The sequence below is a fragment of the Chenopodium album genome, chromosome 14 (assembly GCF_948465745.1).
Source record: "Chenopodium album chromosome 14, dcCheAlbu1.1, whole genome shotgun sequence".
NCBI classification, from domain to species: Eukaryota; Viridiplantae; Streptophyta; class Magnoliopsida; order Caryophyllales; family Amaranthaceae; genus Chenopodium; species Chenopodium album.
Genome location: NC_137847.1, coordinates 12,970,692 through 12,996,013, shown reverse-complemented (window position 1 = coordinate 12,996,013; position 25,322 = coordinate 12,970,692). Strand labels below are relative to the sequence as shown.

Below are 25,322 nucleotides of genomic sequence, written 5' to 3'. Positions count from 1 at the left end.
TAATATAAGCATGGTAAATTTTACTATCAACTTCGTAGAACTACAGTAAAGTTGGTGCAGATAAATTGGACAATAAAATTCAAGATAAACAACTCAAACCAAACAATAAAGTACAAAATCGGGTTATACTCACAAGTAAAAAACCTATTTTGACCTATTAAAAGCTTTTCATAACCATTTCAAGACAACTTTTTTCAAACAAGGAAAATTTAAGAAAAAGCAGAAGTCAGTTTCAGGTTCTGGGGAAGAAGGTAGGCACATCTACATAGATTGTTTGAGTCAGTGAGGAGATGGAGGAGCAGTGGTCTTCTTGAAATCAATCTTATCCACCTTAACTTCCCCATCAATAAGCTCATAAACGTAAACCACCACACGCAGCCCGTCAATGTCCATCAGAACAAAGCTTGGATTAACATCATAGGTGATGCTGCTGTATGCACCCGTGGCAGATCCTGGATTTATGACAACACCACCTTCGTGTTTGTATGCAGTAAATTGATGTGTGTGCCCAGTGACAAGGATGTCCACATCCAGCTGCCTCTGAAGCATAGCTAAGGAGTCCAAGTCTCCCCACGGAATAACCTGAAAGAATTAACCAATGGTTGGATAACAAGGAGAGACACAAATGTAAACTTCATGCATATGCTTTAGCTTAAGAAGTTTGAAGGGTCCACATAAATATGGGCAACTATTTCCTAAAAAAAAAATGAGTCAATCATATCGAGACACAGGAGTAACACGTCTCTAGTCACAATGGCAGACTCAAAAATATTTAAAGGGGGCCAAGGTTTGAACTTTCCATATTCCTTTTCATGCTTTTCAATATCAAATACATCATGTTGAATAAAAGAGTTTCACGGAAGTAGAATTTCAGACATTGCTTGTTAGTATAGCAGACATTAGTGTCCATTCCACTGTGTCAAGGGTAGAGGAGAATACAAGCAAATTCCATGTAATCCTAGATCCTACACCTTTCTGGGTGGCTGGTGGCCACCCCAGGGGCCCCCAACCTAAATCTTCAGGTCATTTTCACAACAATTTTCTAAACTTAACACCACCACTCTGATTTTCTCCTCCAACTGTCACTCTCTCATACCAAACAAGAATAGAAGTTGAAATGAGGGAGTGTATGGTTGAGAAAGGTATGGGGCAAAAGGCTAAACGAGAAGCAGGGTTTAGGAGCTTTTTGGAAGAGAGCTTTTGAAAGAGTTATTCTATATTTCTATCCAGGTCAAATTTGCCACTCTTTATAGGGTTCTTAAAAATCTCTCCTACCAATAAATTGTTCCAATATCCTTATTGACCAATTTACAAAAGTAGCTTGCTAACAGCTTTACCAAACTCTTTTACACAAATATCTAATAATAAAATTAGCTGGTCAAACCAGTTAATGCAGACAGCTAACTGCAAATTGCTAAACAGGGATGTTCTCTTTATACTGTTTTCTCATCCCCTTATCCTCAAACCAAACTGCTCAGGATTGGCAAAGCAATAAAGGGTTAGTCAAGGTCTGCTTACATAGAGTTGAACAATATCACATAAAAACACCTTCAGTTTCAAATTCATGATCTTCTATAGTCATGACGGATCAATACAGTAGACAACTGAGAAGTGATATGCAGGAAATAAGAATGAGAATTTGCCATTATTGAGCAGGAAACATTTTCCATCACCCAAATAGCAATTAGCAAATATTTTATCTCCTATTTACTAAATTCGAAAAGTCCTTGTAGAAAAATCCTGGCCTATATATCTGGCCTGAACTACATAGAACATTTAATTTAGCATTCAGGTTTGGGTTGAATTTTACTTTGGTAGTGGATGGGATGCGAAAGATTTATAAATTATTATACATGTACATGTAATTACATTCTTCCGGTGCAGTTAAAGGGTCTTCAGGGGAGGACAACAATGATATACTCAATGCACATCCTGATCAGTTGAATTGATTCTCTTGTTACAGATGATGCAGCAAGCAATTCCATTTGCCACTTGTTATACATCCCAACATGAAAGATTTTGCAAACCACAAATAATCATAGGGCCAACAAATTAAAACAAAAGTCCAACCTGGTGACCATGACAAAGTCCAAGCTTGAATTGACCGATTGTTAGGGTTTTTGTCTCTGGATAACGTGCATCTTCATCATATTCTCCTCGAGTAATATGGAGATCTGGACATATTGTTTTTAAGTAGTCATGTACTTCCTGCAGATAACAGCTTAAAATGAGTAAAATATTCACGTTTAACTTCAGGCATCTGCCAACAAGATTTTCAGGATTATCTAAGCTTCCAGAGATACAGAAGTAATTATAATATCTGTATTGAGTGCAATCCGATACATCTCAAACAACTATCATATGAAAAATAAATTTAAAAAGTAAAAAAAAAAAAAAAAAAAAAAATCGAAATTAATCAGCAACTGAACATGCTTATGCGTCTCCAACAATTTAAGCAAAGAAATCATCCATTATGCGGGAACTAGAGGAGAGAAACTAAAGTCAATACAACAGATGGCAGAACCGAGAATCAAACAAAAACTTAAATATAACTTTTTCTCCAATCTATCCTCACGTATTATTATGATATTTGCGTTTGTTCAGTAACCTATCAGTGGATACAGAGAAGATATAAGAATCAAGCAGATAAATTTAAATTGGATATGTTCTCTAACCTATTTGTGGGATATAGAAATTAGAGAGGAGATAAGAATCAACCACACCAAGCAGGTTAGTAGTCTCCCCAACTATTTACTGTGTGGATCCAGCCAACAATTAAAATTTCCATGAATAATGACTCTTAATCTATGTATATAAAGCTGGGCACATTTAAGCTTAATGTGGTTTATAAGATAGCTGGTAGAACCATACTATGCCACGTCTCTGCAATGAACCCACAGCCACCACCAGCCAGCAGGGGACAAAAGCAGCAGCAGCAGAGAAAAGTAGCAGCAGCAACGGAAAGTAGCAGCAGTAGAGCAGGGGAAAGGGGAAGGCTCACAACACTTCTCCACCAAGGGCAGCAGTCACAGTTCACTAAGGAGCAGGCAGTGTTTGGCTTATTAGCTTCCACTAAAGTAACTAAGCAAGAAGACAAGAGAGTAGTTGTGTAACAATTAAGGCAGCAGGCCAAGTTTGTAGTACAAGCAAGTAGTATAAGTAGAGCTAGCCTAAGTTAGAGACGGTATGCAGAAAATTATTGTAGAGAACTCTTGGAGTGTAATGGCCTAAAGCCATTGTTATGTACACAAGCTTTACGCTTTATCAATCGAAATTAACCTTCCGACCATTTCTTGCTATCTGAACCACCACGTTCGTTGCAATTGGTATCAGAGCCGCCATGGCACCGATGCCACTGACGGTGACACCTGAGCGAGTGGCTGCACTCAAAGAGCGGGTAGAAGAAATTCTTGACAAGGTTGGAGATGGCGAAAACTCTCTTCAGCAGATGCTGATGAAGAGCCAAGAAGAGGAGGCACGCAAAAACAGAGCCGCCATCGATGATGTGAGACAGACGCGCTTGAGGGTCGTATCAATCGATTCCGCACCGACCAGAACCAACAAAATGCGTTAATGAAGAGTAACCAGGACAAATTTTTCGAGGAAATTCGAGGGGTCTTAGCCACCATTAAAGGTCTGGGTAAGCAGCCTATAGGGGCGGCAGACGAGGCGGAGCAACTGTCAGGAGTCCACGGCATCCGCTTTGGGAATTGGGATCCTCGATACACCAACGACCACGGGGACAACCACAGAACATGGAAATATAGGAAGTTGGACATGCCGAAATTTGATGGATCGGACCCCGATGGGTGGATCCTTAGAGGAGAGCAGTATTTTCAGTTTTATCGACTTTCGGAAACGGAGAAATTACAGGCCGCAATCGTGGCGATGGATGGTGATGCACCGCGTTGGTACCAATGGGAAGGCCGGCGCCGACCACTAATCGGGTGGGAGGATCTCAAAACCTGAGTTTTGAATCAATTTCGACCGGTGAATGAGGGGAGCCTACATGAGCAGTGGCTCGCGGTGAAGCAAACCACCACCGTAGTGGAGTATCGGAGAGCCTTCATCGAGAGGGCGTTGCCATTGACGGACATCCCTGAGAGTCTGATGAAAGGACATTTCATCAATGGCCTTAAGGAGGAGATTAAATCCGAAATTCGAATGCTCAACCCACTTAACCTAGAGGATGCGATGGACCTTGCAATACGGGTCGAAGAACGAAACCGGGTCAGCGCACTAAAGAAAACGGGTGGGGCGTGTTCTAATTATGTACCCTATTCATATTTCAATAAAAGTCCAACTTTTACTCTTCTTGGCAACGGGCCGGCCCAAAACTCAAACACCTCTAATCTAATATTTAACCCCACCCAATCTAACCCACAAAATACCCAATCCTACACAACAAACAACCAACCTTTTAACTCCACAAAATCTAATCCGCAAAATACTTCAGTAACCCAAAGCTCTGTAGCTTCTGTTAACTACCAAACCAACACCTACCAGAATCAAAACCGAACCCAACCCAGCTCCTACCAAAACCAAACCCACCCCAGCTCTTCCCAATTCAGCGGTAATGTGAGACGGTTGAAGGAGAGAGAAATACAAGACAAGAAAGCCAAGGGATTATGCTTCAGATGCGACAGCCGGTGGAACGGACCCACCCACGTTTGCACCGCAAAGGGGTTGAGCGTCCTGTTGGTAGAAGAGGATGATGATGACGACGGAGGAGAGCTTATGGCGATGGAGACTCCGGCGAGTAAGGCAGAGCACATTCCGGCCAATGCCTCCTTCAATTCGATGGTCAGGTTGACCAATCCGGATGTGATGAAAGTTACTGGAGAAATTAAAGGGAAGTCGGATGTGATAATGATCGATTCCAATGCCACTAACAACTTTATTTCGCTTCACATCATTCTAGGTGTACAGTGGCTGGAAAAACTGGGACCGGTGACGACCAACTGGAAACTACATGAAATGAGTTTTACCGTGGAAGGGAAGTTGATTGAGATTAAGGGTGATCCCACACTTGCTCGTACAGGCATCACTTTAAGGGCTATGCGTAGAACGATGAGGGAAGAGAAAGAAGGGTTGTTGATGGAGTTGAATCAAGTTGAGGGAGTGGAAGAACTCTTGCAAGAAAAAGATGTGATGTTAGTTAGCAGGAATAAGGCGGGAGGAGGGGATGGTCTTGATGTTCTTATTCGATGGCAAGGGCTGCCTACATTCGAAGCTACTGGAGCAGATGCTGCAGCACTCCAAGCTCAATTTCCAGCTTTCCACCTTGAGGACGAGGTGGCTCTTTTGGGGGCGAATATTGCAATGAACCCACAGCCACCACCAGCCAGCAGGGGACAAAAGCAGCAGCAGCAGAGAAAAGTAGCAGCAGCAAGGGAAAGTAGCAGCAGTAGCAGGGGAAAGGGGAAGGCTCACAACACTTCTCCACCAAGGGCAGCAGTCACGGTTCACTAAGGAGCAGGCAGTGTTTGGCTTATTAGCTTCCACTAAAGTAACTAAGCAAGAAGACAAGAGAGTAGTTGTGTAACAATTAAGGCAGTAGGCCAAGTTTGTAGTACAAGCAAGTAGTATAAGTAGAGCTAGCCTAAGTTAGAGAGGGTATGCAGAAAATTATTGTAGCGAACTCTTGGAGAGTAATGGCCTAAAGCCATTGTTATGTACGCAAGCTTTACGCTTTATCAATCAAAATTAACCTTCCGACCATTTCTTGCTATCTGAACCACCAAGTTCGTTGCAGTCTCACGGCTAGATTCTGGAAGTAAATCTTCAGGAAATCCTATATGTGAGGTATGGCAGTCCTCCCATGGAATGTGCATGAGTGTAGTAAAAATTGAAGTAGATATAACCTACCATCATAAAGCAACATATCAACCACCGAGAATGTATACAGCAGGATTTAGAACTGTATGGAATAACCGAATAATGAGGTTGTTCAGATAGAACAAAGACATAAGATTGTAAAAACAACGAATTAATTAAAAGTTGTAAACTTGTAACCTCTTAGACAGTCATAGTTTCTTTATAAAAAGTTAATGAAATCTTACAGTCAGCAAACAATGGCATTAGACAGCTCATGCCTCATAGAGCTAAGAGATAAGAGAAAGATTAAGCATCCAAAACTAACGTTAGTTCTTTTACAAAATTTGTCCTGGTTGACTTTTCAAACTATAATGAAGTGTAACTGATGCACATAATAGAAGTAGATGCAAATGCAAGTAGTCCAAATTACCTTTTACAACTATATCTCAAGCAAGAGCACTATACTATTTGAAATGCATATTAATATATGTAGTGCTGTACCTTGAGAAAAAATTGTTTAGACTAGTTGATTTGAAACCTTCCTTGACCAAACCGAGTACAGATGCAGCAAAATGAACTTAAAATTAGAAAAGGAGTCTTCCATAGATATAATGCATTGCCAAATTAAAATGTACCACAACTATGGAGAACAAAGAAGAGCCTAACCCTGTGCCAAGAAGTCTTCATGAAATGAATTATGAGACAATCTAAGCTCTTAACCTAACCACAAGGATTAGGCTACCTCATGAGATAATTACTTGCTTCTTTAGCTCTCGTTGGCCTCCCACTGGATTACTCTTGCTTCCATGGGGAATCAGAGTTAGGCATTTAGACCAGATTTAAATTTAAGGAGATACTGAGAATTTATATAAGGAATATCTGCTTCAAAGTTCCTGTTTGGTTCTTCTCTTGTGGTCAACTACTCAATAAGCAAGTAAATCATAAAAAGTAAATTTCTAATCGACTAATGAATGTTATGATAGCTTTCAGACAACAACAAATAGGTCTCGCTTCAATTCACTCATCAATTTTTGGTTCCCAACAACAAAAACAAAACAAAAAAGAAAAAAAAAACCCGAAAAAGAGCTCTGTTAGAAGTTTGTTCAAAAGGATATAGATGTGTCTTAAAAGCAAAAAATTCACATCTTGGTTTATGTTCAAAAATAGAGTTTTCCCTAACATACTAAAAGTCCTACAACATGCATCCTCAGTCAATCCTGAGACACCAAAAATCACTGAAAAAGCAAGGTCATCACTCATAAGTATGACAAATGGGCACATATTTCAAAATAAAACACTAACATTCCCAAATTCAAAAGAGACGACAATCTGAATTCTGATCAACTCCCTGTCGTGAATCCTCATTTCATGTACCCCTTTCCTTTTATAATCCACTTAGCAGTAAGCACATACACAAGATCACATTAACTTGAAAGGGAGTAAGGGACAGACTCCTCTAAACTTATTTCCCAGTTTTGAATGTAAATGGACAAAATTAAGGATTTTAAAGCCATCCCTGAAAGAGCCAATCCATCTAGTTCTATAACTCTTACGCTGCGAAATTCCATTTGAGCACAAATTCTTAAGGAGTCCCGCTCACTCAACCAAAAGCCTTCTTAAAATCCATCTAAGTTACAACTCCTTATTTCCCCTCCACCTTACCTATTCTACAAGTTGTACTGATGGTGTGATGAACCTTCATAGTAGCACTTTGTTCTAATAAAATATAGAAGATTTACAAAAGTCTATTCAAAGGTACCTTATAAAAATCTGGTAAATACTTGAAACGAGCCTGATTGGAGAAAGATCTTAGACCCCTATGACATCCAGCAGTAAAGGGGAAAAAAAGAGTCCAGATGATAGCCTTATCCAGTATCACATCTCATAACATTCTTGAAATGTCTCAAGAAGCCCATTCTTAAAATCCCAACCCCCAAACTAAAATTAAACTGCTCTTAAACAATCTCAAGGAGAGACTTGTTTATCTCTGTATTACAATTACATTGACAAAACACTACTTAAGTCCTGCAAACCAAACAATGTCCTTAAGTCACAAATAGGTTTAAGATCAAAATCACACTGCATAAGGTCTCCAAGATAAACATCAATGAAATACTCCTATAAAAACTTGTAAACCAATGTCCTGAGTCAGCTATACGTTTTTAATTAAAAAAGAGCACATCAAATGGTTGTCCTGTGTCTCCTAGAAACATTCATACAAAAGAGGAGATCTCAGCAACAATAATCTGCTCCTCTGAAACCAACCTACCATTCCAAAATTATAATCCCTTACTCCATTCTAACCTTTTATAAACTACGTACTCCATCATTAAGGGAGACTACTCCCCCTATTTTTAATAATTGCATCACTTCTCTGTGTGCGGAGTTTTAGGAGACTTAATTTATGGTATTATTATAATGAGTAAGTGATAATTATTTAATGTAAAGTTTGGATAGTGGAAGAATAAAAAATATGGAACAAATAGAGTGGAGACCATCTATTGAGTGTGAAAATATACAACAATAGAGAAAGTTCCAAATATGGGAAGTGATGCAAATATTAAAAAAACAAGTGGAGTACTTTTTTCCACTCAAAGTCCCACATTTTCCAGTTAGTATCACTGGAATCTTGCACAATCTCCAGTTTCTTATCTGTGAGATCACAAAGTACTTCAAGCTATCGTTTCTGCTAGTGCTTCACAAATATTATCACATGAAAGGAGTGTTTGAAATTTTCAATCTCACTCCTGCCACCACATACAAGCATAACCTTTAGTTCCTTTTTACAAAATTTGACCCCCAAAAAATAGCACCTGGACTAGGCTGCTAAATGAATGGAAAGTTAATTCATCACAGCTCTGGTGTCAGCACCTGGGAAATCTTGTATAGATACCACTTGTCATTTGGCCAAGCATGCACTTGCCTATAACTTCTTAGCCAATTCCTATCTCTTCTATATAAGCTCCTTATAGAGCCCCTTCCTCTACTTATATATTCTTTGTTGATAAACAATTCCATTAGGTTTATAAAAGATACTTTATTCCCTTTTGCAACTAATGGTACTAATTCAATACAACAAATTTTGGGAACAAACCACCTGCCCTCAAAAATCACCCTTTCTCTAGAAACTTAGAAGCAACTTCCTAAAAGCCTTGTAATTATAAGCAGATCTCTGAGATCATAAAGTAACTCAATCTATCATATCTGCTAGTATTTCACAAACAAACAAATAAACTACGGTCTTACAATTGGCTATCTTTAACACTGCCTTCTATTCCTTTACACACTGGTGTGGCGGGAGAGTTAAGAATTAAATGGACCAACATAGTCGTAAGTTTCTCGTAAGTTTCTGTTCTTACATGAATTTTTACGGATCTAAAGTGCAAAGACCCTCTCCTCCCCTCCCCAACCCCAAAACGGCTAACCAAGTACAGTCACCTTAGTCCTCTAAGATGCACGGACTCGGGTACGGGTGTCGGACTCGGGTATGGGTCTAAGTGTCGGACTCGGAAAATTCTAAAATTAAGGATCCGGGGACACGTTTTTAAAGAGTCCAAAATTTGGATTTGGACTCGGGGACACGGAAATGCAAAAAAAATATACTATAATAATAAAATAAAAAAAAAAATAGTTAATTATTCTATGATTTTTAAATTTTATTTTCAATTTTTTGTTTAGTACTGTACGTGGCAGTAAAAAAAAAACACAGTAAGAAAGAAAAGTCAAAGTACATTTATTGTTCAGATTAAAATAAAGATAAAAGAAAAGGTAAACCTGGTAAAGAGGAGTTAGAGGACACGTTATTATCCCCACCTACACCCACCTCCACAATTAAAAAAAAAAAGAAAACAGAAATTGCAACTTGAAAATGTCGAAAAACTAGAACAACCCAGCCTCCTATCGCCGGCTAAGAAAACCGGCAACTTCTTGGTGCTGGCCTACTCGTCTTTCCCTTCCGATCAAAAGCCCTAAGATTTCGACTCTTGTTTTGGTGAATCCGACCTTCTATTTAGATCTAGGGTTTATGAGTGACGAGTCCACTTTTTCTCCCAAGCGTCCGACCCGGATTCCGTGTCCGCACCCGGGTCGCGTCGTGTCGACACCGGTACGGTGGGGTGGTTGGCCGAGTCCGAGCTTCGCAGTTAGTCCTTACTGGTTACTATACACAAAAAATGAAAAAATGTACTTATGCATCATTGATCAGTCTTATGCATGCATATGATTGCTTGTGCTACCAACTGGCAAATGTCAATAGCATGAGGATATTACTCAAAATCGCAATTTATGTCTAACTTTTGAAGCCAGAGGTTTGCATTAGGCCTATGATGTACTTGCCTAGCTCTTTAAGAATTCCATTGTGTACATAGGAGATACTTTCTTTGCTTTCGCGGCTAATGGTTCTAATCTACAACAAACCACTAGCCCACAATAGTACCCCCTTTCTCTAAAAAGTCGGATGCAAATGCAACTTCCTGAAACTCTTTGTAATTTGAAGCACATTGCAAAAATGACATTCACACTGCATAAAGTAAATATGTTTGTTCTTCGCCGTATCATATCCTTTATCTATTCTTTGATCAACATAAAAAATGGTCGTCATTTTTATCTCAATAACTTTAGACCCAACTACAGCAAAATCCGGAGAACAACATATTTACATGATTTTCTAAATAAACTAATTCAAAATTTCTGGACATTGTAATTGTAACCCAGATTACATAAACCACCAAAAACAACAAAATCAATACATTACTTCATGATCATCAACCCAGAAAATCAAACAATCCAGAACAATCTCAAAACCCCACTTCACAAAAAGTTCCCAAAAACACAATCAACAAAAAATCAAGAGCAATCAAGCAAAACCCAGAAAAAGTCAAAGAGAGGTCAAAGGAAAGAGAAAGAACGAAACATACTTTGATGCAAAGATTACCAGTACAGATAACATGTTGAATCTTTCCAGGAACAAGCATAGACTTGAATTTGGCAGGGAGATCAGGTGCTCTATGTGGGATGTGTAAATCCCCAATCGCCAAAACCAACACCATTGATTTGCTCGGTTTTCTCTGTCCTATGAAGAGGAATTAGCTCTGGTCGTGAAGAACAGAGTGAGCATTCGGGGTTTGATGCGTACAAATCAGTCTTCGTCTCTGAGATCGCCAAAAATTGCAATTTTTTTTCTTTTTATTTTTTTATTTATTTTTATTTTTTTTGGTTTTTGCCCAATATTTAATCATAAGTACCAAATACAGTACAAAATAACCTAAATGCAAAAATGATTTTATGATATTAAATCATAAAAAAGACTAAAATACCCTTTTCCAATAATAAAAAACTGACTTCCATTTTGACGTTATTTTTTCCAATTTATTTCATTCACCATTTCTACCTCTTGAATCCCTAATCCCTCAAAATCCTTCAATTTTAAGCCCTAGAGACGAAGAAGTCGTTCACCATTCAACAACCATTCGGTCTAAGGTTTGTTTTTTGTTTAATTTTTTCTTGAATTGTTGTAATTTTTCTCTTGAAATGGTTTAATTGTTATATAAATAGTTGCTCCATTTGATTTCGTTTTTCACAAACTCAATTTCCTTGGATTTGAATGTTTTGGATCAGAGCAACGCATCAACAACAACCCATCAATCATATCATATGAATGTTGAGCAATTTATTGTTTGATTTCGTTTTTTTTTTGGATTTTTTTTTATGATTATATGAATGTTGTTTACGGGTTGGATTTAGGGGATTATTAATGACTTATTGTGGTCTAATTTGGCCGATTTTGAATTCAATTTTGGGGTTAGGGTCTCCATTATTATGCTCAGTTTCTAGGATATGATGTTTGATTAATCCAAACTTTAATGGGAATGATGGAATTCGGATTAATTCTGTATGCGGTGAAAATTGAGACTTTCTTATTGTAATTGTGGTAATTATATGCCATTTTCTTGGAAAATTGTAACCATTTTGTGATTTTTTACTTAAATTCTGGAATGTTAAAGGCAAGGTTTACTTTCTTTAAATTCTGCTCATAGCTCTGATGTGTACTCTGCTGTCTGTACTATATTAGCAATAAGCAAAAAATTGAGAAACGTTTATGTATAGTTGTGGTGTATTTGAGATGTAACATATATAGTGACAAGGTTATATAAATTGAAAAGTTGTCACGCTTTAAGTAGTAGTTGGGAGATATGCTATAATCTATCACATATATTCACATTATATCACTGTATTGCTAATTTATCTACCACACTATCATATATACAATGTGATCTTTTATCTTCTTACTAACCTAGCAAGCTTTGCTATAGCTTAGAGTGGTCCTACTACCTCTTAGCTTGGTGGTGGTGGTTTAACTATCTTACTACTATAAATTAGTTTTTTACTAGTTTAATTTGCATTCAAATCATCATAGTTTTCAATGGATTGATCACTTTTTTATGAGTATTATGCTTGTATTGGTTAATACTCAAAGTAGTTGAAATGAGAATCAAGTTAGATGAAAAATAATGTATTATTTTTATTTTTTGCATGATTACTCAATTACTACAAATTATTATAATTTTTTTTATTTTTATAATTTTATTTTGTAGATGTCACAGGGTTGTAAAGGTGGAGGTGCAAAAAGTAAGAGGTTAAAAGAGAGTTCTAATATCAATGAGGATATTCCTATTCCACGATTACGTCCTACGGTATCCAATAGGGCTAAGCGTGTTAAGACCAACAAACTTCTCTCAAACGGTACACAAAATCCTAAATTTAGACCTGAATACATTGCATGAGATAAAGGGGAGCAAGAATATTTGGATTCCTTTGAAATAGCAATTCAACAATCCGCTCATGCTAGTCAAACCAATGATGATGATGACAATTCGGATGATGATGATGAGGAGGAGGAGGAGGAGGCGGAGGAGCATGAGGATGTGGAGGAGGAGGAGGACAAGGAGGAGGATGGGGAGGAGGAGGAGGAGGAGCCATTGTCAAAACAACAATTTGGTTCAAGAATGAGTAGTTATCGAGGTAACTTTGAGGTGCATGGGCAATTTGGGGGAGATAAACAGGTTTGTCTTGAAGACTATAGTGAGTTGCAAGATTCAATTGATGGTGGCCCAACAAATCCCGAATTGCTAAAGAGTTTTCGTGGTCACGTTGCATATTATATTTGGCATGGTCGGGTAAGTCTAAGTAGTTAGTTTATTTTTTCATTTGTAGTATTTATTTAATCTATTTTACAATCTACATTTCAACAATTTAATTTGTAAGAGATAAATACATATTTTATATTGAATTCTTACTTGATATTTGTATATGCATTATATTTGTGACTTGAATAGGAACGAAATGTATTGAAGGGTCACAAACAAAGTGAGCGTTTACAAAAGTGGAAATCTCGTAATAAGGAGGTGAAGTCATTAATTATACCTAGTGAGCTTTTTCCCCTGGCTAATTGTATGTATTCTAATTTGAATATGCCGTTAATATCCGCTTTTGTGGAGAGGTGGCATCCAAAAACAAATTCATTTCACCTACCTTTCGAAGAGCTAACAATAACGCTACATGATGTTGCATACATTTTAAGCATTCCTATCACCGAACAAGCAGTTTTTGGTAAACCCTTAGTTTCCCAATTAAAAGAGCATCTAAAAACAACTCTTAATGTATCAACATCTGAGGTGGATAATGAATATCGTAGGGGGAGCGTGCGGTTAAACTTTATACAAGGTTGTTGTTCATCAAATAATTTGCATTCGTCATCATAAGCTATTGGATACTTGTTGTGGTTGTTAGGGTGTACTATTTTTGTAGACAGGTCATCTACTAGTGTTAGTCCTTATCTTCTACCATACTTGGTTGATTTAGAAAAGGTTAAAGATTATGCATGGGGTGTTGCTTGTTTGACATATATGTATCGTCAATTAGGGGTAGCTTCCAGATTTGACAATGCTCAAATTACTGGATGTTTAATGCTCCTTCAGGTACTATTAAATAAAAAATTTCCTTACATTTTAATACCAAAATTGGTAATGTTAATAAAATATTATTATTATTTCAATACTACCCTCTCACCTTGCGCCACATGGCACCCACACTTGGGCACCAAGGCACCCAAGGTGGGCTGCCTTGCGTTGCTGTCCACGCTTCGGCCAGCATGCCACGCATTTCTTGCGGGCGGCCAGTGAGGTGTTGTGTTGGCCGGTTTTGGGAGAGGGAGTGGGGAGCAAGTTTGGTCCCCCCCTCTTCCAAATGGTCCTCACCTAACCACTCATATGAGCTTGCCACTTGTTGATTTATTACTAGTTTGATTATTAATTTTATTTTAGCTTTAAAATAAAATAAGAAAATCAAATTCTCCCACATTGATGGGAGAGCTTTTCACACTCATGATTTTCCCTATAAATACCCAAGTTGGGGTATTGGAAAAATCACTTGAGTAAGAATTGGAAAAGGCATCACTAGTAGTGAAAACCTTTGAACTCAAGAGTTGAAAAAGACATCACCATTGTGAAAACCTTTGAACTCAATTACTCGGGTTTGGTCGGGCCTTGCTAACTCCAAGGCATTGGACCTAGTCGGTGTTCGAGTTGTGGGTGGACTTCTGTTGGAGGTCGTCGTATTTTCGAGTCTAGCTTTCGAAGTAAGAGCCCCTCGAGGTCGGGCGAAGCACGCGTCAAAGGTATAATTCTATCTTAATCTTGTCATTAAGTTAATTATGTTTATGGTTTTATTTATTGCGAGTGCGGTCTTGGTTTTGGGTTTGTTTCCGGGGTGAGTCGGACTCACCAAACCCCAACACAAGGAATGAGATTTAAGATTACCGCATGCACAACAATGGATCCCTCCACATGTTCATAGTGTTGGTATTGATTCTTTGGTGTCTTATAGACGCATATTAGATGATATGAAAGTTGATGAGATTAGCAGTTTATATATATTTTTACTATTGAAAATATATTACTATATCCTTCACCATTTGTTTCTCATATTGTTATTTTCAAAATTTAGGTAGTGTGGACTCCATTTGATAGAAATCCTCATCAGACATTTCTGATCACATTGTATTCTGGTGTAATTCATTATAGGGATATTACAGAGCCATATATTCCTGATCGTGTATTGAGACAATTTGGATATGTGCAAATTATACCCATACGTTTATTGCATCCCAAATCTAGTTACAGAGGATCAGAGAACAACAAATATAAATGCAAACGCGATGAGAACCTTCGTGCATGGGATTCTGGGATGAATCATTGTTTTAGAGTATTACAGAGCAAATTTTTCTACTGAAATGGTGGAAGGATATCTTGACTATTACCAAGCTCGCACTCATATTCGAATTCATAGAGATGTCGCATTAACATCAATGCCAATGGAACCATGGGATATGTCCGAAGTTTCAGTAAGTTTTATTTTATTTAATTTTATTATTTTTATTATGACTTTACTATTGTAGTATAACATTTATTTGTAATTGCAGCGTCTGCAATACTTAGGTGCAAGAGCTTACCCACTCCACCCAGACGTTCGACACCGGACTGATGATGTGACATTTTGGCAATGGCCTTGATGATTTAGCCCGTCATTTAGAAGATTGGATGCCAAGACTACAAGATGATCGTCAAAGAAGAGGTGTAGGTGGTAGTTCAAGGAGGGTAGTCGTAGGGGATAACATTTGTTTTATAGGAAGAATTTTTTTTCTAGATTCAAAGTAACACTTGTTATAATCATATTGTTTCACATATGTATTTTAAATTAGATGCAAAGTTTAATATCCAAAATTGACACTTGTTATAATCATTTTGATTGATTTATAAACACTTAGTCTAAATATAAAGCAAATAAAAAGAAGTGGGATAAAAAAAATAATAACAAGAACAAAAGTAAGATCCTTGATATATTCGATAACAATAACCAAATTTCCTCCATAAATTTGTAATAAAAACCATAAAATTGTCTATTTATCACCATTTAATTGACGATATAAATCAAGTTGATCCTTGAATATAGTTGAAGCCCATCGTTGCACATCAGAGCCGCCATTATGGATGTTAGAGGAAAAAATAGGTGGTAAAGGAATATTTGGTGGCATGTGGAGAGAAATAAAATGATTACTCCATACGTAAGCTAAATTGATGTATATAGATGGGGTCGAGTCTCCAATGGTAAGAATGTAACAGATTGATTTTTACACCAACTAGTCACAATTCTTTGGTATCTAGTAGCGACTACCATACTCAAACCTAATGTATCATACCAATTTTGAAACGGAGCTGGAGACTTATCACACTTTACCACATTAAGCATTCTATTATACTCTTGTATACTTCCCAATGCTTCTCTATCTCTATACAACTCCACATGTTTGGTTAACTAATCTTGTAAATCACGCCGCACATCAAGCCATTTGTTCTCGTCACCATACTCAAAAGTGGCAATTACTCGAAAACCACAATTTCCATCACCACGCACATTTATGTGTCCTGCAACATAAGGCAATAAGAATTCGGGTAATTAGCAAGGCTATAGAAATGAATATCTAGTTGACTTTGTTGTTTTCTTTTGCCCTTCATATAACATATTAAGTTAGAATTTTTAATTTGTTAACAACACGTACTATTATTAATAACAGTAAAACAATAACCAGTACCTTTTGATTTATTTTGGGAGGTTGGTACATGTTCAGTATGACTTTCTTGTGCGCTCTTTTTCTTCTTCGGCTCTATTTATATTATAAATTATAATTATTTTTAAGATAACTACATAATGCATACATAATTATACAAATATATACAATTAAAATGTACCTTTTGATTTATTTTGGGAAGTTGGTACATGTTCAGTATGACTTTCTTTTGCATTCTTTTTCTTCTTCGACTCTATATATATTATAAATTATAGATAACTAAATAATGCACTACATAATTAATCAAATACGAGTATATACAATTAAAAAATGTACCTTTTGATTTTTTTGCAGCATCCTGTTTAGGATCTTTATTCGAATTCTGTTTTTTCTTCGATCTTGCATATAAGTATATACATTAAAATTAAAGAAAAATATATTTGACACAAATAATAAAAAGTTGTTAAGTTCACCTTTAGTAGCATTCTTCTCGGAATGCTCCCAACAAAATTTTTCCTTCTTTGTTGGATTATATTTTAGACGACCTTTGTGGGGATGATGTATTGGGTGCTTCAAATCGGTGGATTCAGGAAACAGTATATTATATATTGCATTCGCAAAAAAGTATTGTTGATCAGGAGGGTATTGTTTCATCATTGCGACTAATTCGTCTATTCGTTGTGAAGATGTTTGTCTTAAACCCTCTTTGAAAATTTAGTCCCTCCATGTCCATAGTCTTCCAGAATATATGGACATCTAATAAATCAATTGGAGTATACGTATTCATTAATTCACACATTTCATGGGCACACGGTAAACCATAACCGTTCCTCATTTCACATCCACAAGCCTCGGCATTTGTACCTATTTTCTTGCATCTGTCATTGTATTCGTTTTTTAATAACGAGATAGCATGATGAGATACCTTACACTTAAGATGACTAAATAACTGATATCTAGTGATGTGCAGACTTTTTGTACGAGATTTTTCTATTTCAGCTTTGATTTCATTAAGCTGCACCTCTACTAAATCATGAATTCTTGGAAATATCACATGAAAAGCTCCAGTAACCGTTCCTAACCAATTCTTCAATTGAGAGTGTGCACTCTCCACCCTACAAAAATATATTATGACAATTATATCGTAAAATATAAATCTGCAGTATTATAATAATCATAAACTATAATTGTATCATAAAATTTACCTATTTGTCGTACGATCCCCAAAATGAAGAATTTTTTTGGTCCAAGCGGATACGAATCTCTCTTTATAAGGATCTAGCCATATTTTGTGAACATAATCAACTACTGTCGATAAATTAGGACTCCATGCATATACCATTTCAGCAACAGCCACATTGTATTCTTCCTCTGTTAAAGAATCGACTATTTTTTTCCACCTAATTGAAAAAGGTTTTGCATATATTTTATTACCCGTTACATCTGTTACATATCTCTCCACGTCTTTAGCGATATGCCTCTTGCAGAGTAAATGTGCAGAAGATGGAAATACATGTTCGACAGCATTCATTAGTGCCCACTCTCTATCCGTGACAACTACTCCGGGGTTATTCTCAGAGCCAAATAATTCTTTCACCCTTTGCATCGCCCATAAGAAACTTGTAGTTTTTTCATTTCTCACGAAACCAAATGCAACATGAAAATTTTGTCCCGTTGAAGATACTCCAATCACCTCTAACAAGGGCGCATCATACATGTTTGTTCGATACGTTACATCTATTAGAATTACATGAGGAACAATCGAAGCAGATCAACTGCTTTGGGATGTGCAAATAAGACATCCCCAACAGCATTAGTCCCATCCTCTTTTCTATGCCATTGATAATACCCATAGTCCTTTAATAACTTAAAAAAATATTGCATAGGAGATAAATCACCCATTTGTTTTCTTTTGATTTTTTTGCAATGCATTGTCGATGTGTCTCCTTCCACTTACATTTTTGGGGTTTTCTAATTGTATTTGTTTTAACATTTGTTTTGGCTTCATGTTACTTCGTTTAAAATGAGCAACCTTCTCAAATTCTTCTGTACTCAATTTTGCAGCCGATGTATGCCATTGTTTATATTTCCCTAATGTGTGGTTATGTTTACTTTTATTCATATCAACTAATAATTTCCATTTACCCCCAACTTGCTCAGCTCCAAGAAGTTCAAAGGGACAACAATTCCTTTTTGTACTAATGTTGTATCTAGGTTTGAATTTTTTGCCAGGTGAAGGAACATTATACCTATAGGGTCCACTTCTTTCACATCCAATATAAACTCGACCAAATCCCAATCCATTCCTTCTACGAGAGGTTTGGATAGCAAAATACATATCATTATTTTTGCCGACTTCTTTCACCCATTCTAACAGTTCTTGGCGATTATTAAATAATTTGTCCGTCATGAAAAGATAGCCAACATCAGGATAATTCTCAATGTTCTCATCAGGTTTAAAATAATAATCCTGTTCATAGTTTTGACAAAAATCATCTCAATTAAACATCACTTAGAAGAATATTATTCATATCTACTATAATAATAATTAAGAATAAAAACATTATACAACAAGTGCAAAAGTTTATAATAATATTAATAATAATAATAATAATAATAATTAATAATAATAATTAAGCCCTAAAAAATAAAATCTCCGGAAATCATATTCGGGGGTCGACAAAAACCCCCGGAAATCAAATTAGGGGAGAATAGTTGACCCCTGGAAATCATATCCGGGGGACATTGTCGACCCCCAGAAATCAAATCCGGGGGTTATTATCGATCCCCGGAAATTAAATCTGGGGGTTATTGTTGACCTTCGGAAATTAAATCAAATCCGGGGGTTATTGTCGACCCTCGGCTATGATTTCCGAGGGTTATTGTCGACCCTCGGACATGATTTTCGGGGGTTATTGTTGATCCCTAAAATCATATCGTTGATGTTCCGTGCAAGATGAAAATTTTAAATTGTTTGATTGTTCATCTATAAATTAGATTTTGTGGAAAAAAAAGTTACAGCACATAATATTCATACCTCAAAAAAATCGTCATAGCGCACTTCGTTATTGTCCATGACTTTGTATATTATTGAATATAAAATAGGATGAAAGGTTGAATATGTTAAAATATGCTTGTAAATTAAACAGTAAGGATGATTATATAGGTAGGAGTGTAAAGGATTAAATTATAATAAGGGCAAAATTGGAATAAAAGCTTTTTTAAAAAATTAACTTATTCTGCATTTAGGAAAACTATTCCTGCATTTAGTACCCCCCTATTTAATTTCTCTATGGTAAATCAAGGGAAAAAAGGTCTTATACTTCGTACTTCGTATCACTTAACTCCCTTTTGAACAATGATCACGGGTCTAGTTGCACGATCAGTGAGTTCGAGTCCAAAGGTACGGTGATGTGCCCTGGTTTGGGAGATTGGGGCACAACAACAATTGGTCTAAGGTGGTGCACCTTAGATAGGTGTAACAGCGGCCCAAAAGCCCAATTACACATAACCCAATTAAAAAAGGCCCTAAAACTAAAAAACACAGAAAATGCCATACACCCACCCACACCCAATACACTAAAAAACTGCAAAAACATTGATGCAAAATCAAAAGGATCCTCTCAAGAAAAGGTAAATTTGCACTGAATTTTGTCCGAAATTTTCATTTTTTAGTGAATTTTTATCCGAAATTTTTGAAACTCTATTTTTCGAAAAATTTCAATAAATTAGTGAAATTGGTGATAGATTATATGAAAATTGTTTAGATTAGTTTGTTACATTTTTTTCTATTTTCTTTGTAAAAAATTGTTTAGGTTAATTTTTGTATGTGGATGAATTCATAAACTAACACAAGTTTTTCACTTGTTTTTGTAGAAAATAAAAAAAAATACTTTAAAATCTACTGGAAATCAAGATGATATGTAAGTATAGATGTTTATTTTTCGATTGTCATTTCTATAAATTAAAATTTCATTTTGGTGTTAAAGTGTAATTGTTAATATAAATTGTTGATATAAACCCTAATTTTCTTGAATAAGCCGCTAAATAAAATGTTCGGCACCAAAAAGAAAAAAGTTGCAAAGAGTCCTACTGTAGATCCAGAATTACTCAAAGACATTTCGAAACAAGTTATAGAAGAAGGGGAAAATCAAGATAACAGGTATATTCATTTTTTTTCTTGTTCATGTTTATTGTTGTTTGGTTGGTATTGAATTGTTTAGATTAATTTTTTAGTGAATTTTGTCCGAAATTTGCATGTATGTTGGTGTTTTTTGTTGATTGCTTGAGGAGGAAGATGAAGTATGGAACATGGGAGTGTTGGTGAGTGGTTAATGTGGTGTGGGATTAAGAGTTGTGGGGTGTAGGTTAAAAGAGCGGGAAAAAGGGTAGCAAAATATGCACTGAATTCTTTGTTGCCTTGTTCTTCTTCTAAATAGTGATGTTCATGTTTGAGAACATTATATTCATTGATTAAATCCAGTTGACTAGATCATGTGATATTGAATGACCCCATGTCATGTTCCCCCATATTGCGAAGTAAGGATTATATTGACTACAATTGAGCTGTTTTTTTTCTTTTTTACATCTTGGATTAAAGTATAATTGGTTTATTGATCACTTAACTAGTGGAGTGGGATAATGAATATATGAGATGTGTGCGTATTTTAACTGTTCAGCAAACATGATTTTGATTGATTTTGAACTTTCCCTTTCATTGTAATTCCTAGCACTAGGCAGTATGTTGAACAACATTTCTCATCTTAACAAGTTAAGAGTTGTGTTGTTACAAAGAACGAATTAACATAAACATATTACTGTGGAATGAAGATTTTCATGTATTGCTGTAAAGGGGTGTTTGTATAGTCTAAATATTAAGCTTGGTGTTGATATGTTGAAAGAGTTTTCCATTTAAGAAGCATGATTTCAGTGTTGATTGATATGTAAGTCAAAGTAGTTGAGATCGATTGGCTGAAAATCTTTGTTCATGTAGCTGACTCCATCGTTGAAATAGGTTACGATATTGATGTAGGTGGTGGTGGTGGTAATGTAAGAAAATCACCAGTATGAAAACTCATTGGACTATCTACAATACATGAATATACCCCTTAAAGAGACTGGTTATAAAACTCAAATTGTTTAATCATGATTCTGAACTGTGTTATGCGACTTATCCACTCGATCTTGTAACGAAGTGCTATACTATATTCCTATATATGCCACAGTCCTCCGATAGAAGTACTTGTGTCAAGTTTCCAAACCAATAGCCTTACTAAAACAGAAACTATTTTAAGTATTGGTAACCTTGTTTTATTAGACACTATCAAAAGAATACATGTGAAGTACAATGAAAAATGTACTCTGTAATTGTACAGGTATTGAAATGAAATTGACATTCTGCCACTGTTTTACCTCCCATGAGATGAATGGTTGCTTGTTTTTTGGAAACGGTCACTGTATCTTATTGCAATATTTACACATGCACATATGGAACCTCCCATATACCAGTCATCGACAAAGCCTTACCCCATCTATCATCAAGTCGTCAACTGCCTATATACTATTATCATCGACCATAATGTATATGTCTAAATTGTGTGATTATGCAATTTCTCAAACTTGTACATAAAGCTCACTGTTATACACAACTTGTTACTCAGAGTCAACAATGAAGTTGAACCACAACAAGAACAAGAAGAACCGCCACAAGAAGAACCATCGAAAGACGCACCAGAAGAAGGGGAAAAACAACCAGAAGAACCATCAAAAGAAGCACATAAAGATCAATCAAAAGCAACAATTTTACCCCAAAAAAAGGTATGAAATGCTTATGTACAATGTATGTTCACATTGTATATGCATATATTCATATTAAAATGTTTATCTTCACATTTTAAAATGTATAATCTGAAACAAGCAATGCATATATTTATATTCAACTATGTTAAAGGTATATTGACACCTATACTATTGCATGTCCATTATTTTTATGCATTATGTTCATTGATTATTTCGAAATGTTCATAATATAAATATTTGTTGATGATTTCTCTAATTCAATTAGTATGTTTATGCATATTTTCATATTTTTCTATGCATATGTTCATATTTTTTATGCATATGTTCATATTTTGTATACATATGTTCAATTTTGAAATGCTTATATTCACTAAAGAAAACGATGGCTACCATTCATATTTTGAATGGTTATGTTCACATTTGGAATTGCATATGTTCATATTTTGATTGATCTTTTTTTGTTGCTTCTTGACTCTCCCACTTCTTAATGCACCTTACAAGTAATGCATATGAGCATATAATTTCAATACAGCTTATTTTCACTTTCTATATGCATATGTTCCCTTTCTGTAATGTATATATTTACTTTTCTTTAAAATGATTATGTGTTCAATACTTATATTCACATTTAGAAATGATTATGTTCACTTTCTATATGCATATGTTCATTTTTTTAACTTTACATTCATTCTAGTAGGGTGAAGCATATTGCAACAAAAAAGAAATCATCAAGCAAAAGTTCAGAAGCCTCAAGCAAGAGTTCACAAGCTGAAGATCAACTGAAAAATGAGAAAGATGGAGGTGTGAAAGAAAAGAAAACTCAGAAAAGTGACAAAGTTGAGGTGGTGAAGGGGAAAAAAAAGTGAGAAAGTTGAGGGTGTATAAAGTGAGAAAGCACCTAAAAAAAGAAAGAGAGATGCTAATGAAGATGTACATGAGGTGGTGAATCTTGATGATGTTGAAGATGTGGAGGATTATGGTAAGTTGCAAGTGAGGGTTGGCCATTTCAAATTCATGAAGTTTGCATCAAATTTGAGCCCTTCTAAAAAACAAGCAATTGTTGACATGGGATTTGGAGCATTACTTGATGTAAATCTATAACAAAATGACCAATCATTTTCTTCTTGGCTTGTGCATTGTTTTGAAGAGAATAGCCGCACACTTTATCTTCCATACAACAAATCTATTGTTATTTGTGAAGAAGATATTGAAGTTGTGTATGGAATTCTGAGAGAGGAGAAAGAAGTGAAGGAAGTTGAAGATGAGGAACAAGAAGAGACTCCTTTGACTAGATGGAGGAAATATTGGGGTGTTGTATCTGGTAGCCCTAAGACACACAGTTTTGCAGAAGTATGAGTCTGAGGAAGAAAAGAAGAAGAAGTTGGAAATAATGAAAGAAAAGATGAACAAAAAGAAGCTGAAAATGAACACTGAACCTGCAAAAGTGAACAATGGTGAAGTTGATGAAATCTTCATTATTGATTTCATTGATGAAGTCCAGCCAAAGCATACACTGCCACTATAAGTTTCTGTTCTCAATCAAGAATGTCTTTGAATTCAAGGAATACAATTGGTGCAAGTATGTCCTTGATAGCTTAATCGATACAAGCAGTTCTTGGAAATTGAATCCAAGAGGGTTTTACAAAGGACCTCTGCCTTTTCTTCTGGTATGCCATTATTTTCATTTTCATATACAATATGTTTATATTTTTATTGTATTTGTACTTATGCTAAATTAATGATTTTTTCTGTATTTCTTTTTAGTTGTTTTACTTTGATCGCATTCAAAAGAAAAACATCATGCCACCAAGAATTCCTCCTATCATATCTATATGGACAAAGGATATGGTGGTTGAAAGGATGAAGTTGGAAAGCCATGGAATTGGATTGGGTAATATTTTTCCTAGAGCTGAAATCAAAAAGGAAACAACACAAGAAGAATCAACTAATATACCAACGGCCACGGTTTGATTAGAAAATATACCTATACTATTGCATGTTCATTATTTTTATGCATTATGTTCATTGATTTTTTCAAAATGTTCATACATCTTGCTATACATAGAGTAAATTATGCATCTTAATGCATGTCAAATGTAATTTGTCAGTTTCTAATTTGTCAGTTTTTACATTTTCTATTGTCAAATGTAATTTCTGCTTCAATTATAGTACCCAGTTGCCAAATTTTCTTCAAAATCATTTCTTTATATAGTTTTCGTACATGGGTTCTCGCTAATTTGTTATTTTGTGATTGTTTTTGTATGATTCTTTCTGCAGTTTATAATCATGGATTTTCGCTAAATTTGATTTCTTAGTTGTCTTTCATTTGTTTAGGTGATGCCCATTTGCCTTAACTTGTTCTAGAGTACTCTTTCTGTAGTTTATAATCATGGGTTTTCGCTAATTTTTACTTTGGAGTTGATTTTGTGTGATGTCATTTGCCTTAATCCGCTTTAGAATCAGCCTTATTGCCCTATACTATTGCATGCTCATTATTTTTATGTATTATGTTCATTAATTTTTTCAAAATGTTCATAATATAGATATTTGTTGTTCATGAACTATTCTAAGTATGTTTATGCATATGTTCATATTGTTTATGCATCTGTTCATATTTTGTATGGATACGTTCATATTTTGTATGCATATGTTCAATTTCTGAAATACTTACATTCACTAAAGAAAACGATGGCTATGTTCATATTTTGAATGGTTATATTCACATTTGGAATTGCATATGTTCATATTTTTATATATTCACATTTTTTATGCATATGTTTCATAATGATATTATTTTTTATTTCTTTATTTTTTATGTTCATAATTGAAGGCTTTATATTCATAATGTGTGTTATGTATGTTCATTATGTAGGAGGAATTTATGGAAGATTTTATTAACTTGGTCAGAACTATAGGTGGGAATTGTTAAAAACTGTGTGAAAAGCTGAAGCATGCAAAAGAACTTTTCCCAAATAATCTTCTTTTCAAAACTATGGGAGATTATATGCAAAAGAAATTGAAGGATCCTTCAAATAGGGGTGAAAGTAATTTGGATTAAAACCGAACCGAACCGAAAACCAAA

The 25,322-nt window shown here is 35.6% G+C and overlaps 2 protein-coding genes across 4 annotated transcripts; both read right to left on the bottom strand.

The window, feature by feature from the left end:
* Positions 1 to 67: 67 nt before the first annotated feature.
* LOC145580074 (vacuolar protein sorting-associated protein 29-like) lies at positions 68 to 11,009 on the bottom strand. Of its 3 annotated transcripts, XM_081637402.1 has the most exons (4): positions 10,734 to 11,009; positions 5,712 to 5,864; positions 2,071 to 2,208; positions 68 to 582 (listed from the first exon to the last, which is right to left on the bottom strand). In XM_081637402.1, exons 1-4 carry the CDS (start codon positions 10,863 to 10,865, stop codon positions 280 to 282), a joined length of 726 nt encoding a protein of 241 aa, XP_081493528.1. In that variant the 5' UTR covers positions 10,866 to 11,009; the 3' UTR covers positions 68 to 279. The 3 variants fall into 3 exon arrangements, with proteins under 3 accessions (XP_081493528.1, XP_081493529.1, XP_081493530.1); XM_081637403.1 differs by lacking the exon at positions 5,712 to 5,864; XM_081637404.1 differs by lacking the exons at positions 5,712 to 5,864; positions 10,734 to 11,009 and adding an exon at positions 3,280 to 3,957.
* A 7,178-nt stretch (positions 11,010 to 18,187) lies between these two features.
* On the bottom strand, positions 18,188 to 19,517 carry LOC145577804 (uncharacterized). Its single transcript, XM_081635243.1, has 3 exons — positions 19,479 to 19,517; positions 18,399 to 18,911; positions 18,188 to 18,298 (listed from the first exon to the last, which is right to left on the bottom strand). The coding sequence occupies exons 1-3, from the start codon at positions 19,515 to 19,517 to the stop codon at positions 18,188 to 18,190; spliced, it is 663 nt and encodes a 220-aa protein (XP_081491369.1).
* Between the last annotated feature and the right edge of the window lie 5,805 nt (positions 19,518 to 25,322).

Excerpts from the sequence above, each read along its gene's own strand:
- LOC145580074 (XM_081637402.1), bottom strand. The coding sequence starts at position 10,865 with ATGGTGTTGGTTTTGGCGATTGGGGATTTACACATCCCACATAGAGCA. Across the intron at positions 2,209-5,711 it reads TAGCAAGAAATGGTCGGAAG|GAAGTACATGACTACTTAAA; the intron begins GTTAATTTTGAT and ends TGTTATCTGCAG. Across the intron at positions 583-2,070 it reads GACTTTGTCATGGTCACCAG|GTTATTCCGTGGGGAGACTT; the intron begins GTTGGACTTTTG and ends TAATTCTTTCAG.
- LOC145577804 (XM_081635243.1), bottom strand. The coding sequence starts at position 19,517 with ATGGACAATAACGAAGTGCGCTATGACGATTTTTTTGAG. Across the intron at positions 18,912-19,478 it reads GCTATGACGATTTTTTTGAG|GATTATTATTTTAAACCTGA; the intron begins GTATGAATATTA and ends AACTATGAACAG. Across the intron at positions 18,299-18,398 it reads AATTAGAAAACCCCAAAAAT|GACTATGGGTATTATCAATG; the intron begins GTAAGTGGAAGG and ends AAGTTATTAAAG.